The sequence below is a fragment of the Mytilus californianus genome, unplaced genomic scaffold, assembly GCF_021869535.1.
Source record: "Mytilus californianus isolate M0D057914Y unplaced genomic scaffold, xbMytCali1.0.p SCAF_8, whole genome shotgun sequence".
NCBI classification, from domain to species: Eukaryota; Metazoa; Mollusca; class Bivalvia; order Mytilida; family Mytilidae; genus Mytilus; species Mytilus californianus.
The window spans coordinates 40,844,571-40,862,456 of record NW_026262734.1 but is presented as its reverse complement, the minus strand read 5'-3'; the positions used below and the strand labels follow the sequence as shown (position 1 = coordinate 40,862,456).

General features: G+C 34.8%; 1 protein-coding gene across 3 annotated transcripts in view; it reads left to right on the top strand.

Annotated features, from left to right (window-relative positions):
- The first annotated feature begins 5,613 nt into the window (after positions 1 to 5,613).
- LOC127712532 (chondroitin proteoglycan-2-like) overlaps positions 5,614 to 17,886 on the top strand; it is a 37,674-nt gene continuing 25,401 nt past the window's right edge. Inside the window, exons 1-4 of one of the 3 annotated variants that reach the window (XM_052219023.1) lie at positions 5,614 to 5,697; positions 6,188 to 6,344; positions 9,384 to 9,529; positions 10,652 to 10,830. In XM_052219023.1, the coding sequence (XP_052074983.1) occupies positions 5,658 to 5,697; positions 6,188 to 6,344; positions 9,384 to 9,529; positions 10,652 to 10,746 (438 nt within the window). In that variant the 5' untranslated portion in view covers positions 5,614 to 5,657 and the 3' untranslated portion in view covers positions 10,747 to 10,830. Of the gene's footprint in view, positions 5,698 to 6,187; positions 6,345 to 9,383; positions 9,530 to 10,651; positions 10,831 to 17,886 lie in introns of those variants that run through there. The other 2 variants (XM_052219025.1, XM_052219024.1) reach the window with 2 other exon arrangements.

The following is a 17,886-nucleotide window of genomic DNA, read 5'->3' as shown; positions in this document are numbered from 1 at the left end:
TATAGAAATACTTCAGAAAGATCTAAGTGGCTTAGAAAGATTGTATACTACTGATAGTTTTTGTTCTAATATTGCACTAGAATATAGCAGTGCAGTATGGGGCCGTCACTGCAAGAAGGATATTGAACAGGTGAAAATGATATAAGACAGGACAGCAGGATTTGTAACCAATAGCTTCAATTATAAACTGGCTCAATCACATCAATTCTACTGTCTCAATTGGCTTACACATCTTGCTCTTCGACAGTAATTCTATTATCTGAATTGTCCTACACTTGAAAGAACAGTAAACCGCTTAAGATTTCTTATTTCAGAAGATATGGCAGCCCCGATATTCCGACACCCCAATAGTCCGACATCCAATTGGTCCGACACCCCATTAGTCCAACACCCCAATAGTCCGACACCCCAATAGTCCGACACCATATTGGTCCGACACCCAATAGTTAGAGAACTTAGACATTTCATTTGTCCGACATCGAAATATTAAAAAAAATGTATTTATTTTCATATTAGAAAGCCAAATAAAAGGTTATCTCAATGTTAAGAAGAGGATATTGTCCTTCGTGGGAACAAGTGATGTAATTTAGGTTAATGTATTAGTACTAAAGTAGCAGAATTTTATTACCACTAACTAAAAGCACAAAATACTAGAGAAATCTTCGTGAATTGCTTAAATATCTATGGATACACTATCTCAGAGATACAGGTTAAAAGTGACACATACGAACAGTAAGAAAATAAAGGAACCAATGAAGCTTTGCTACTTACACGTTTATATGTGCACTATCTCAGAGATACAGGTTAAAAGTGACACATACGAACAGTAAGAAAATAAAGGAACCAATGAAGCTTTGCTACTTACACGTTTATATGTGCGAATATGGCTTAAGTGAATAAGACGGACACTTTTTTCTAGTATAACTCTAGTGCTGAAAAGTAATAGCGGTCAACTCAACTAAAACTTCTAATTTTATAAATTTTTTGAAAGGGGAGCTAAAATATAACAGTTATGCCATTATTATTTGAAGAACATCAGTTTAGTCTGTCTATATGGGCACCAATATTTAAGAAAGAGTGAAATTAGAAAGGAACACTTGTGTCGAAGTGCTCTGCCGTAATTTCGTTCGTTTCCAAACAGTGCGTAAACTGGTTCAATGATTATCTCCCTTCCAAGTAATACTCTTCAGGTGGCACGGTAGTATTTCCTGACCCATAGGGATAATGCTAGCCTCTTTAGAATTTTCATCCCTTTCTAACACTGCCCAAAATTCTACATACACAGTTAACTGAAGTAGTTTCATTATAATATTCAAAAATTAATTTGAATATGTATGATGACCGTTTACTTTTTTTGCTATCTTTATTAACCTAGGGCCACTAGTGCTTTTAGGTCTTTTATCATGCAGTGAATACAAAATTTAAAAAAAATCTCAAAAATTCATTTTCACCTATATGTAAAATTATTTCATATTTTTCTACACCTGAATCATCACTCAGTTTGGGAAAGTATGTTCAGTAGATACTGTACTTTTTGTCCAATCACACTGTTCAGATACATTGACTTAAGTACAAAAGAGCAACCTAAATTCCGGAGTGTAAATACTACCGTGCCACCTTCAGTGTTTGACTCGTTCGCCATTAGGAATCTGTTGACTATACGTTAAAATGAAGTAACTTTTTACATAGGCGACAATGGTAGCCTTTTGGGGTTCTGTATTTTCATTATAAAAATTCCGATGAAAAAAAATGTCAAATTCTGAATTTTCAACACGCTTCCGTGTGAATAAAACTGCAAAACACATATGGTGCCGCAGCTTTTTTGATAGAGAAATTGCATTTTTTAAGGGTACTCTATGGTTCCGCAATTTTCAAAATAGTATGAATATAGAAACACCTCTTGCTTAATTTTGCACAGAAAATTTTGTTCATCACAGAGAGTTTCTTCTAAATTTCTAGCTATTGCTACACCAATACACTCATTTCTCACTATTCAAATTTTGTTTTCTAATAAACAGGGCAGCCGAAAAAATAAATTTACTTCTACCTATTATCTTGGATTTACAAACTAGGTGTCGCCAGTCATCTTTAATTACTTCCTTTTAACCTATAGAAGTTTACGAAATATATTCTGGTGATAAGTTTATCATATATTAATAATTTCATAATTTTCCTCGACATGGCAACCGATGAGATCATAAGGTTATTGGAGTATTGTATAAAATCAGTATGGTTTTTTCTATGAAAAATATTCAGATCCAAACGGACACTTCCACCACTATCTATTTCTTTAATAGCTGTATATGTCACAGCAACATGCCAATACTCTTCATATGTACGATGCTAGAGAAGAGAAGTTAAAGGGAGAACTAATATTAATTGATATTTGTTTGTTTTACGTCCAGTGGCAAATATTTCGTGCATGTTTAGGATAAGAACTTATTAACAATATAGATACAATAGGTATAAGTCCATTAAAGAGGGTGGTAAAGGGTTATTTTCGTGCAACGTGTTTTGCCATTGTGCAGCCGTGAAAAAGGTTCGTTATTTACCGTGTTTCGTGAAATCGAAGGATATTAATTTGGAGGCAATAATATTTACTGTTATAGAAAAACAAAGGATATGGGGTATCAATCCATGACACAAAATCAGTTCATGCACAGCAGAAAACAAACAAAAAGCAAAGGAACAGCGCTTTTATTGCCTGCTGAGGGCAAATGCTATCCGTTTTTATTGAGTTCAACAACCTTAATAAAGTATACAATAAAGAACAAAATATAGTCGATTGTACAATTTTACGATGGATATTTTGACTTTCATATTTTTTTTTTATAAAGTTTTCGATTTTAAAATTCTAATTCGGTGTAAATGGAAACCAACATGCCTGGATAATTATAAGTTCTGTTTTTATTGTAAATGAAATAGTTTTCAGTTTTGACCTTTTTGGAGAGTATAGTTATTGCACTCTGGGCATTTTCCTGTACGACGAGAGACTGTTCTTCCAATTCCAAATTCTCTTCAATCCAATATACCCTCATTTTCCCATGGCATTAAATCTTTTCTGCCCTCCATCCCGGTCGATTCTTATTACAGGACATACCTTTTGTATTAATTATTCATTTGTTTTCGTCCTTAACATGCATGAACTATTTGCCACTAAACGTTAAGTAAACAACAATCAATCAATCAAATTCCCTTTATAGCGGAGTGTTTTTTTATGAAAGAGTTTGGTCACACTTTGTATTTGTAAAACAATATATTGCAAGGTTGTCAATTGCTTTATATATACATATATATAAAGGATCATGGTATTTTTACATACCAGTGCTGTCTTCTCCATTTCTTTTTATGAAGTAGATTTTCAATTACTGCTTGTGTCAGACTATTGAGGTGTCGGACTATTGGGGTGTCGGACTAATGGGGTGTCGGACCAATGAGGTTTCGGACTAATGGGGTGTCGGACCAATGAGGTTTCGGACTAATTGGGTGTCGGACCAATGAGGTTTCGGACTAATGTGGGGGGTCGGACCAATGAGGTTTCGGACTAATGGGGTGTCGGACCAATGAGATTTCGGACTAATGGGGTGTCGGACCAATGAGATTTCGGACTAATGGGGTGTCGGAATAGCGGGGCGACCCCAAGATATACCACCAAGTAGCAATACAGATTTATCGGTACTTTTTTGTATAAACAGAAAAATATGACAGTCACTCAGTCAGAATTATGCAACCACAACGTCACCTTGACACCTCTAAATACGAACACAGATCTATCTAAGGACAACCAGAGACTGGAGCCATCTCACAGGAAACATCGTTACAGACACCGACTCGGATATCAAGGAAAACGTGTGGTCGCACTTCAATTTAGAAACCAGGAACACGATGTTTTATTTTACACTAATCACATCTTTGTTTGTTTTAACATTTTTTTTCTTTTTTCCGTTGATCACATCTTAAATTGTGGCTCTAACATGGACAAACCCGACCTGCAACCCTGGTGGTTTGGCAGACGACCTAGCGACATGAAGTCTCATTTAAAAGGACATATGACCTGTAAAAATGTTCAAAACCGACTTTCTTAAATTTGCTTTTTGTGTGGCCTAAAGGGAATTCCTACTGGAGCCTACTTCTTGTAAAACAACTGTATATGATGATAATAGATCAGCGTGATGGTATATTCCTTTGTTGATAAACGAATGAAGATGATTATGAAGTTTAGAAAGGGGTCAAATTGGTATAAATAAAATGTTTACCACAATTCTCCTTCTTTTTCCAAACTACTGAACGAATTTCACCTCAACATCACATCCCATTAAACAGTATAGTTTTGAATTGGATTTCTTAAAAGGGAATTTGTGGATGAGTCAAGGAATGAGGATTCCTGTATTTTATGAGATTTAATGTATTTAGCTTTAATTAAATCTTTTGTCGATATGGCCATTTAAGGTGTGCAAATGTACAAATTTATTTGCATTTAGTTTGCATACAGCAGAACCAATGAAGGACCGATGAGCTACTTCTATTCAATTTTTGCTACGTATGTTCAAATAACCCCATGAATACATTTTTGGCTTTCCAAACTTCGGGTATTGAGCATAAACCAGATGGAACATAGCAATCCTGGTATATTTCCCTTTGGTTGTCTTGTACATAAACATTCAGAAGATTTACGTATTGTTTCAGTTAAACATGTTTCCATTCTAACTGATTGGTACATTTTGTATTCAAAAATGATCTGCAACCTGTGATTTTAGTCCCCAAAAATCATATAAAAACTTTAAAAAAAAGTAAGCGACAGTAAAATTTATGTCATATAATAACTATTCCAAATGTAAATCGATTTTTAAGATTCAACGAGTCGAAAATTATGGTCTAATCAGGATAATTGTTTGATTGGTTATTGATTCATAAACTTCTAATGGCAAATATTTCATATACATTTAGGAAGAACCCCCACCCCCACCCCCACCCCCACCCCCCAAAAAAATCAATGATTAAATATGTCGTTTCTGCAAAGGCCATATACGGACCCCTAAAATAGCTGTTGCAAAGAGTTTCTTGGACGTGCAGGTAGGACACAACTCCCTACACGAGGTATCGAATTAAATGGTCCTATCCGGTTAGGGCGCGACTGCGTATTTATACATCCCACACAGCCAAACGTACGCCCCCATAAAAGAGGTTCTGGATGGGGGGTCTTTTCATTTCTGTAGTTTTTAATTTTTTAGGCCATTTTTCTCTATTCTTTATACTTTTTGCCCATTTTTCCCTATTCTTTATATTTTAGCACCTCATTATTCTCTATTCTTTATTTTTTTGGTCCATTTTTTTCTATTCTTTATATTTTTTGCCCTTTATTCTCTATTCTGTAAACCCCCATCCACATTCTCATAAAGCACTGGTTTCACTGCCGGTGGGAAAAGTTCATACTATATTTTAATACTCCATTTTATCTTTATGGTTGAATCTATCTGGTCACAATTTAATTTAGATAAGAGCAACATATTTCAAATAAGGTCGTGTATACACACAAAATACTGTTACGTAGACAATAATCTGATATGGCGCTTGCAATATATTATATATTCTGCAAGAGAACTTCCTGGGTCATTTACAGATAAGACATTAACATATTGTGTTGTTCCCAGACAGCCATGTTGTATACGATTTTTCTTTTGATTATTCCAGTGTCTGGTAAGAAAATTGTTCTTGTTTATAAAGTCAGTTTTAAAATAAATACGAAGTATTTTGTGTTGGTATGTTTTTTCAATAAAAAAAAATTTGCTTGTAACATTCATGATAACGATCAAAGACCTGTATACAATACCCGAGATTGTTAACTCTATAAACGGCCATATTATGTATTTGACTGCTTTATTGCAACCGGATAGTTTGAATTTAAAAAAAAAAGAATGATTCCGAAATATATATATATGTATATATACAATTCGTCTCAAATTTAGCCCAACGATAATATCACAGGCACTTGTCTCAGAATTCCCCCCCCCCCCCCTATATACCTTAATGCCGTGATGTTTAAACACCATCAATCAATCATTTCCATCCATACGAGTTTAATTTAGATATGTCATTGAAGTGCATAAATCTTAAGGGTCTGAAATACTCAATTTTGTTTTGTTGATATATTCTGTTTAAGAAAACAATGATTTATCATGATTTTCAGTATTTGCCGGTGACTGTGTAGGCAAAGGTGATGGAGTGTTTGAGATAGGATGCAGGTCGTATTTGACATGTGCAGGTGGTGTTGCTACAGTAGTCAATTGTCCGAACCCACCTCATCCTAATACGGTGTACAACAACCGAACAAAAACTTGTGACACGTAAGTACATTGTAACCAATTATGTGAACCCATCTGATCACAAAACGGTATACTTCAACCGATAAAAAAGTTTCAAAGTTACTTTCCCCTATTTTTCCGATTTCGTTAAGTTTTGTATAAATGAGGAGATTGTAAACTTCAATAAGACGGCAATCCAAAAAAGTAATTTTAACATAAAAACATATTCAGGTCAACATCGTCTTATAAAAATTCGGAGATGTGGTATGATTGCCAATGAGACAACTATCCACCAAAGTTCAAATGAAATGGATTTAAACAATTATAGGTAACCGTACAGCCTTCAACAATGAGATAAACCCATGCCGTATAGTTTGCCCTAAAAGGTCCCGGCATGAAAATTATGAATCAATTCAATTGAGAAAACTTACGGCCTAAATTATTACAAAATAATTAACGAAACAATTACAGACATGAACCAACGACAACCACCGAATTACAGGCTCCTGACCTGGGACAGGCACATAAAACATGTGGCAGAGTTAAACAAGTTAGAAGGCGCCAATTGTCCCCTAACCTGGGACAGTGGTGTAACAGTACAAGATAAGAACAAACTATCAAAACCAAAAAAAAAAAAAAATATGGTTAACTAGTTTGATTTTGTTATTTTGCAGCGCTGTTCTAAAACATTTCATCACAGGCGGATTTAATGGGGGAAAAAGGGGATGGGGTGGATTGGGGACAGAATTTTGCATTGTAGCAGGCCATCTGAAAACCCCGCAGAGAGTTTTTCAATGGTTCATTAACTTTTAAAAAGCACTGCACTCTCTACACGAGGCATTGGATCTAACAGCCCCCTTTCGACCGGACGTGAATGTGTATTTATACTTCCCACAAAGCCAAACGGACACCCCTCTTTAGCAAAGGATTAACCACCGGTTTGGAGAAGTCCAATGAATGACCATAACAACCCTTGGATTCTGTTTCAGTTTGATATATCTGTTATCTTTCTTTGCATGTCAGCTAGTGGAGAGTTGTCATTAGTACACTCACTACATTTATATATATTGCATTCCATTAGGGCATCTCCCTTAGGTCACAGCAGTGGCGGATCCAGAGGGGGGCGTAGAGGGCGTACGCCCCCCCCTTTTGCTTGCACTTTTTTTTTTTTTTTTGTAAAATGATTAATCAGACTAGACTTCGTGAACTTTGTCATTTCCCGTGTATTTAATTTTTATGCGACAATTCTTGACTTATAAAGATATTTTTCGCTCGTATTTACTGTAATATATTATTGATTATGTCAAAGTCATGTGATTCTCTACGGTGGAGTTGACCAGTTCGTCGAAAAAATCGTCACTCAGTCATTTTGAAATTCAAATTACAGTAACACATTGCTTAGGCTGAGGATGACAAGCATGACGCCCCCAAAGCGACAAAGTATTTCACAATTCCACCCAACAGAAAGTAATACTCTATTACACTCTCATGAAAAAAAAGTTCCACAGCAATATTATTTACCTACGAAAACATGTTTAACCCCACACGCCCCAGCCCATTAATAACATTGCTGAATAGTGATCCCCAGTCAGTAAGCTCTAGATATAGATTTAAAGTCTAAGGTATGGACCATTTGATCTGAGGGGGCAGTCTGAGATATTTTAGAGAAAAAATTCTGACCCTGATTTTTGCCTTAAACAAAAATTCTGGCCGTATCTGGATTGAAAACAATAATCTTGTCCACTTTTTTGCTATTAGAAAAAAATATTTTCAACAGAATTATTTAGCATTAAATGAACATGATGAATAAAAAACGGGCGTTATTTTTTTTTTGAGAGGAGGGGGGGGGGGGGGGGGGGGGGGGGTTGCATGTGAATCCCATATCTGACCGGAATGTCTGTTTCGCCGAACTGATATACTGAATACTTTTTTCAAGGCCCGACTGCAACCAGCCTGCTGTGTGTGGCCTATATGTCTCCATGTGTCGACCGTCATTCACAACTTCATTGTCATTTCCGACTCATTCGTAGCCTTTGGTTGATTTGGAACCCCTCACTTCCCTTGTTGGGTGAAACATTTCAACCAAACATTTGGATGAAAATTGCTTGTTTGTCTTTCTTCGTGTCGGTCGTATTGTGAATTTCATTGAATAGCCGTATATCTTGTTTACAACAAGAAATCTGTGAGGTTATGCTAACTAACCATACAACAAACGAGAATTTTCCATGTCCATTTTTTACTGACAAATCCCACATCAAATATATTAATTAGTACATAGCTTTGGATCCATCTAATCATTTCATAATAGACAATTGATGGAGAGAATACGGCACCAACCCTACACTTTAACTATAAAATGCATTTTACACTTATTTTATGTTTTTTAGCCAAAAAAAGGTCCACAAATTTTTTCGCCTCGCTCCGCTCGGCCAACTTTAATACTACGCCCCCCCCTTTCCAAAATCCTGGATCCGCCCCTGCACAGGGTCACGTTTAAAAATTGCCTAAGGTCACTTTTAAGCCATCTTTATAGTTCAAAACCGATCTGATTCTCGGTTTTTAACATTTTCAAAGGTCACAGGTCCTTTTAAATGAAAAGTCAGGTCGCAAGGATGCCTCCCCCTAAAAGGTTGCAGGTCGTGACTTCATGTGAAAATTAAATCTGATCCCTTCCTCATCCTATCCCATCAAGATATAATTTACGCACATAAGCTTTTTGACGTAAAATAATATGTTCTTTGTAAAATTATATCTCTGTTTTTATATTTACTTAGTCGCTAATCTGTTCGTTACAGAAAAAAAAAACTATATGCAACGTACTTATATACAAAAGTCCTGTATCAATTTGAAAGAGAAAATAGTTTCGAGGGACTGCGTGGCATTTTCCTTTCTTTTTTTTGCCAAATTCAAAATGATTGCAATATGCAAAAGCATTGTCAGGTATAAAAAATATGAGAATACACAAATTACGATACACACTCAAATAATGTCTATAGACCAGCACGTCGTGTAGGAGGTAGGTAACTGAATGTGAGAATACACAAATTATGATACTAAGTCAAAGTTTGATATTTATTATAGACCAGCACATGTAGGACCACCATGTGGAAAGTTGGAAGACTGTACAAACAAACCTGATGCCAGATTTCCTGATTTATTCAATAATTGTCTCACCTACTACACATGTCAGTTTGGAACGTACTTTGGTCACAATTCTTGTACACCAGGTATATCAAAATATTTTTTCGCTTGATTATAGTATACCAGCATTATATCAACATTTACTCAGTATTTTACGTAGGAAACACTGATAAAATATACAACCGTTAATTTTGTGTAAAAGAAGAATAATTAAAGAAGTAAGGATATTTTCCCTTGAATTAGTTTCACTCACTTGATCAAAATCAGACGGCGATACAATTTGCTGTTGAAGAAAACATTGCAAATTTTACACGTTTTCGACATTTCAAATCGAAGGACATCTTTAAATAATTTGAATCTAAATGACAGAATATATATATAAATTATTTCCGGTATAATTTTCGTTTTGGTTATGAATGTCGTTTTTCTTTATTTTGGGATAATAAAACTCATATTTTGCCAAATCTATCAAAACTGCAATGTTGATCCAGATGTTCGAAAATATTAAACTTTAAAGTTAAGAGACAGTCAATGTTAATTTAAGTACAGATTAAAGCACACTTAGAAAACGACCCTGAAGTGAAATAAAATCAGAGGAAATTGGACCTAACTCTTTATTAAATAGATATATTGAAGATGGATTCAATTTTAATCACAAGGAATTGGATTATTGGTGTGTTGGTATTGTTTTATGTACTGTATATCCATTTTGACCATCACATTCTACGGGGGCGAGCATTTGTCGTTAGACTCCCCTTTCCTAATCCGAAACTTTTAAAATGTATATGCTGTAATTAGTTTCTAATGTACCGATATACAACCATTTCTTGACGCACTCAATCTTTTAACTTCATAGATATAGGAAGATGTGGTATGAGTGCCAATGAGACAACTTGCCATCCAAGTAACAATTTATAAAAGTAAACCATTATAGGTCAAGGTACGGCCTTCAACACGGAGCATTGGCTCACACCGAACAGCAAGCTATAAAGGGCCCCCAAAATTACTAGTGTAAAACCATTCAAACGGGAAAACCAACGGTCTAATCTATATAAAAACGAGAAACGAGAAACACGTATGAACTACATAAACAGACGACAACTACTGTACATCAGATTCCTGACTTAGGACAGGTGCAAACATTTCAGCTCATTTTGCTGCAAATTTGTTGATGCATTGTAATGATAAAATATATTATGTTATTGTAGGATTGGTTTTCGATTTTAAGCTTCAGACTTGTAATTGGCCTCAAAATGTACTACCACCATGTGGGCATTACATTCCGACCACTGTCTCTGGATGAAATGACTTGAAACAAGAAAAAGCAACGAAAGATGCAGTTAAATAAAGACATTACAATTCTTTAATAAATGCTTTTGGTGTTTCAGTTTGTTTTAAAATCTTTTGTGGTTGCATGCTTTGTCGCCATTAATGTGTATGTGTATGTGCTGCTACTAAAGTCCAAAGAAATTTACTTGCATGATATAAATTGGTATTCAGCGTGCAAAATAACATTCCAGTGATGCGAAATTATCAAGATTATAATTCATTTAGGCGTTTAAATGCCAATGCTGCGGAAAGGATAAATCTGTATTAATTACTTAGCTTTGAAAAAGTAATTCTTTTTTGCCAACGTATATCTAGAAAAGCGAAATTAACATTTATGAATCAATTGCATGTTAATTTTTGATTTGTAGCGAAACAGTAGTTTGTATATAATTTATGGAGTTGAAATTGCCTTTTTTATTATTCAACTCAACACGAATACATACAGCATACAAGACACTTTTTCAAACAAAAAATCATTATAAAAACAGTCAGATGTGGCATGATTGCCAATGACACAACTCCCCAACACAGAATAAAGAACGAGGATGTTGACAACTACAGGTCACCATATGACCTTTAATGATGACCAAAAATCATTCCGCATGATAGGCAAAGATGACCAAGAGAAACAATTTAAGAGTGACTACAGCCTGCCTAATTGAGTAAATAGCATTATAAACGGAAGACATTTACGATAGACGGCAAGTAACGAGAACTACCGGACTACCGGTCACTGACTTAAGATCGGGCGGGTCAATATAGGATTGAGAGATTGGTCTAAAAATGTTTTATGGTATGAATCCCCGAAATCTGAAATTATGTTGTTTCCTTGCACATGTTGCACTTAAATCCCAGAAATGAAATCAATTTTCAGTTATGAGACTATACAAGTTACAGATTTTGATAAGCAATAATAGGTTTTATATTTAGCAGAAATACTAACATCCATGTCGAAGGGACCATAAATAAATGTATCGAAGCATTTGAATGTATATTATAGTACTAGTATATTAGATTAAGTAGAAAGTTCATAGAAAAATCTGTATTTGACTTTTATCAGACCGTTATCTAAATAAACCTGCATGTGAGGTTTGTGATAATATGGGTGTTTATTATTCTATCAAATAAAAGCAATGCAGATCCACAATTTTAAAATCGTAAGTTCATTTTGACATAATTCGATGCTCAGCCTCCGTTTTGAATTATGATTTTCAAAGAGTCAACATTAATTCAGACCAATCCTGCCGTTGTGGGTCTTATCATGAATATTCTAATTATGCTAATATAAGTATAAATTTTAAATAATTTTGTCTGGTTAACGAAAACAGGGCTGCGTTTCACAAAAAAGTCTAGCGATTAAAAGTGATTGTAAGTATACTGAACTGTTCATGATTACTTACAAGTACTTTTTAGTAGTTTTTGTTGCAAAATATACTGTTATACATAGTGACGCTGTCTATGCACTAAAATTATAAGTTTTAACTTCCGGTCATATGTCACTAAATAAAGATAAAAATGTAAAAAAAATCAAAGATATTAATGAATTTATCAAAGAAGTTTGTAATTGTGTAATCTACCTTAATATTGTCAATACTATGTAGACCCATGCACAGGATAACACTTAATTTTTGACATTTTACCGTAATTCAATATATAGAAATGGGCAGTTCACAATGGGAAAATCGAAATCATCTCTTTTGTCCTAAAGTTAATTTCTCAACCGACTTTTACTGTCAATATCTAGATTTGGTCAAGATACGAAGGAGACTAAACCATATTTGTTGTATCCTTTATCTAAAGTTAAACGGGATAGATGCGATCACCTTGCATAGTCAACAAAATTTGAACTATTCAGTTAATAAAACTCACCTTTATAGCGAAACGTGAAGTAAAAGAATAATACAAGCTTCTTTTGTTCTTTTAAAAAGCTCCTTTACGAAATAATTAGAATAAAGGAACAAGTCGATAAGAAGAGGAGTACCGTTAGTTCCAATATAAATGCTGTTTGTTGAATAACAAGGCCCCCAGACGTAACAAATGTGTCGTAAACAAAAGTAGCATCTTAATGATGTCAGCTTCAGAGAACTTTTTTTTTTTTAAATCAGAGTTGTTAACCATCGATAATTTATCTCTTCCTAAAACAACATATTTACATCTACTTTTGTCATTTTTTATGAAATAAAGTTGGACTTATTCCTGCAACCGGTCGTTAAATCTAGAATAAGGAATTCTTGAGTAAAGGGTAAACTTTTTTATACTATTGCACGCCTCGTAGAGGAACCTAAATTGTATATGCTTTAACAGATCTTTGGAATATTTTAGTATCCGCATTTGATTGACACCGCCCTTAAAGTAGGTAGTTTCATAGTTACTTTGAACTCTGTAACATTATTTTAATTCATTTGTAGCCTATATAATATGATTACGAAATATTTCACATTAATCTAAATTGTATGAAATTCCTTTATAGATATAAGAAGATGTGGTATGAGTGCCAATGAGACAACTCTCCATCCAAGTCAAAATTTATAAAAGTAAACCATTATAGGTCACAGTACGGTCTTCAACACGGAGCCTTGGCTCACACCGAACAGTAAGCTATAAAGGGCCCCAACAATTACTAGTGTAAAACCATTCAAACGGGAAAACCAACGGTCTAATCTATATAAAAAACGAGAAACGAGAAACACTTATGAACCACATCAACAAACGACAACTACTGAACATCAGATTCCTGACTTAGGACAGGTGCAAACAAATGATTTCATTTGTGGCCTTGGCAATATGAGGACGGAGTATCCAAGGACAGAAATCTTTCATTAATTAGAAATCTTTAATATTACTTTTGTTCATTTGTGGCCTTGAGAACATGATATTCCAGGACAATAATCTAATTTTTTATAAAATCTGTGACATTCCTTTATATTCATGTTGCCATGACAATATGAGGACAGAACATTTCAAGACAGAATTCTTTCATTAATTTGAACTATGTGACATTCCTTTATATTATTAATCGAATATTTTTTAGGATTTGTGATTCGTTAAAACTTGATTACATGTACATTTGTATTTACTCAGTTTGCACGCCAATACTGTTGTGTTTAGCTTTTCGTAGGTAAAAAACAGCATATTGCACAGGGCATACAGCATATGTTACTAAAAAATACATTCTAGAAATCCCCATTTTTTTTAGTTATGTTTGAATATTTAACAGTCAACGCATATAACCAAAAGCCTAAAATCGACGTAGATAAATAAAAAGTTCAAAAAGAAATATACGAGCTAAATACAGTAAACAATATTTATTTTCGAAGTCTTAAGTCTTAAGAAGCAGAAATTGCTTTCTCATCTGGAACAATTGGTTTGGTAGAATATAGTCCGTCATCTTCTTTTTTTGTTAGATGTGTTGTGTTCTCTGTCTATATCTATACTACTAAAGGAAGAGACCGATTTCATTGAGCCGCAACTCCTCTGAAACCATACAAAGTCGGAAATATTTGTGATATGACGTATAAATGTAGTGTTTTGTACTTCCTAAATTTGTCTTTGAAACAATCTTTTTTCCACAGAAAACGCCAATTTTTGAGAAAATATCCAAATTCGAAAACCGTTATCGATCCGTGTCTTATACGCTTTCGCGCATGCTTAGTCGAGGTACTGCCCGATAACTCGGCCCACGGCCAACTAGCCTGGCATCCCGGCCCGATCAAGCTGCACGTCGCAAGGGCCAGGTGGGGAACAAATACCACGTGATCGATTCAGTGCCAGTTGACTCTGAATCTAAAGTGAGGCTGAATAAATATTTGCATAAATTTTGATGTTTGATGTATACTGACAAGATTAGCCAGGACTCCAGGCTAACGGCCAACTCGCACCACTCAAACATTCTCACTAATTATTACAACTTGCATCACTTTATCAAACTCGCACCACTCAAAAAAAAAAAAAAAAGAACTAAAACAAACTCGAAGAAATGTGTTTAATCATTAGATTGTTTTCTTCTTCATTAAGTAAATTCCTCCTTTGTCGGAGCACCCATGTCACACAGAGACAGAACTCGCACCACTCAAAAAAAAATAAAACTACAAATTCGCACCACTGAAGAAATGTTTTAAATCATCAGAAAGTTCTAGATTGTCTTCTTCTTCTCTGAGTTATTTCCTCCGTTCTTGGAGCACCCGTATCACACAGAGACAGAGCTTGACTCGCACCTTTCGAAAAAAAAGAAGAAATACTACAAACTAGCACCACTGAGAAATGTTTTAATCATCAGTGTTTTAGGTTGTCTTCTTCTTCTCTGAGTTATTTCCTCCGTTCTAGGAGCACCTGTGTTACACCGAGACAGAAGCTACTTATTGGACATTCAAACTCCTCAGGAAGAAGAACTGACAAACTAATAAAAACTATCAACATAATGCATCAGTGCATAAAAACAGTTTGAGAAACACGAACCCAAGCTGTGTATCATCATAGACATTTCAAGTAGTCTTCAAGCCGCGCTCGCGCGGGTTTTTTGTAGTTTGTTTTAATATCAGTCCTAGTATTGTTCCTAATGTTGTCTAAGTCTCCAGGATGTCCATTCTTGGTTGATCCGCCAGTTTTCTTTTCTTGATTAAGATGCAAGACCTTATGTTTTTTCCCTGTGTGTGTTTTCTTTCCTGGCTGGCTGGTAGGTTTTCACAAAACACAAAAAAAACAAAACAAAACAGACACGGACTTATTGGCAATAATAATATAAAAATTGTAGCCGCCTTTGTATGAGGTCGATAAGAGGATATATATCGACCTAAAGAAGTATATTGACTGTGAACTTCGTCTTCAGTCAATATACTTCTCTAAGGTCGACTATATTGACCTCGGACTTCGTCCTTAGTCAATATACTTCTTTCATTTCGATATATCGACCTCATACAAAGGCTATAATTGTATAATATTCAATTGTTGCCTTTACAATATGAGGACGGAATATCCCAGGACAGTAATCTGTCATTACTTTGACCTCTATGGCTTTGATAATTCCAGACGTAGTTCGTGCACGTAACCTTGTTATCGTCTGCCATCGCACTTATCTTATAATTCAATTTAAAGTAAACAATGGAGTACAGACCAGCTGTTTTGTTCCTAATCTTCCTGTGTTATGGTAAGGAATGAGTTAATTGTGTAAAGTAATTTCTAAATACTACAATTTATGTATTTTTTCTTCTATTAGCAGTAAACTCTACATAAAGAGAGCACTACAATCGTTTATCGTTAGGTCAATACTATTGTTACGGACTGTAAGTAACCGAGGATCGTAGGACTGTGTCTAGTCAAGGGTCTAGATTAATTTGCTGTTGCGCTTAATCTTTTGTAACAAATATAAATCTAAGAAATTATTCTTTTTTACGACCTTGTGAAATTGTAACCAGTAAAAATGCCATTAAATGTAATTGGATATCATGTACTGTTTCTTTTAAAACACTTCATGAATCAAAGTAAGATTATATAGTTCAATTATTTAGAAATATCTTAAGTGCTTTGATTTCTGCCACTCATATGGAAAATATTACAATTTTACTTACGCCTAGAGCATTTATTTGGATTTTCATGTTTATGTTGTCCAAAATGTTTCAACTGGTGGAACCATGAAGGCTGTCATACCAGAGACGATATGTCAGAGCACCCGTATCACACAGAGACAGAACTTGACTCGCACCTTTCGAAAAAAAAAAAGAAATACTACAAACTAGCACCACTGAGAAATGTTTTAATCATCAGTGTTCTAGATTGTCTTCTTCTTCTCTGAGTTATTTCCTCCGTTCTAGGAGCACCTGTGTAACACCGAGACAGAAGCTACTAATTGGACATTCAAACTCCTATGGAAGAAGAACTGACAATTTAATAAAAACTATCAACATAATGCATCAGTGCATAAAAACAGTTTGAGAAACACGAACCCAAGCTGTGTATCATCATAAACATTTCAAATGGTCTTCAAGCCGCGCTCGCGCGGGTTTTTTGTAGTTTATTTTAATATCAGTCCTAGTATTGTTCCTAATGTTGTCTAAGTCTCCAGGATGTCCATTCTTGGTTAATCCGCCAGTTTTCTTTTCTTGATTAAGATGCAAGACCTTATGTTTTTTCCCTGTGTGTGTTTTCTTTCCTGGCTGGCTGGTAGGTTTTCACAAAACACAAAAAAACCAAAACAAAACAGACACGGACTTATTGGGAATAATAATATAAAAATTGTAGCCGCCATTGTATGAGGTCGATAAGAGGATATATATCGACCTAAAGAAGTATATTGACTGTGGACTTCGTCCTCAGTCAATATACTTCTCTCAGGTCGACTATATTGACCTCGGACTTCGTCCTTAGTCAATATACTTCTTTCATGTCGATATATCGATCTCATACAAAGGCTATAATTGTATAATATTCAATTGTTGCCTTTACAATATGAGGACGGAATATCCCAGCACAGTAATCTGTCATTACTTTGACCTCTATGGCTTTGATAATTCCAGACGTAGTTCGTGCACGTGACCTTGCTATCGTCTGCCATCGCACTTATCTTATAATTCATCTTAAAGTAAACAATGGAGTGCAGACCAGCTGTTTTGTTCCTAATCTTCCTGTGTTATGGTAAGGAATGAGTTAATTGTGTAAAGTAATTTCTAAATACTACAATTTATGTATTTTTTCTTCTATTAGCAGTAGACTCTACATAAAGAGAGCATTACAATCGTTTCTATCGTTAGGTCAATACTATTGTTACGGACTGTAAGTAACCGAGGATCATAGGACTGTGTCTAGTCAAGGGTCTAGATTAAATTGCTGTTGCGCTTAATCTTTTGTAACAGATATAAATCTAAGAAATTATTCTTTTTTACGACCTTGTGAAATTGTAACCAGTAGAAATGCCATTAAATGTAATTGGATATCATGTACTGTTTCTTTTAAAACACTTCATGAATCAAAGTAAGATTATATAGTTCAATCATTTAGAAATATCTTAAGTGCTTTGATTTCTGCCATTCATGTGGAAAATATATTACAATTTTACTTACGCCTAGAGCATTTATTTGGATTTTCATGTTTATGTTGTCCAAAATGTTTCAACTGGTGGAAC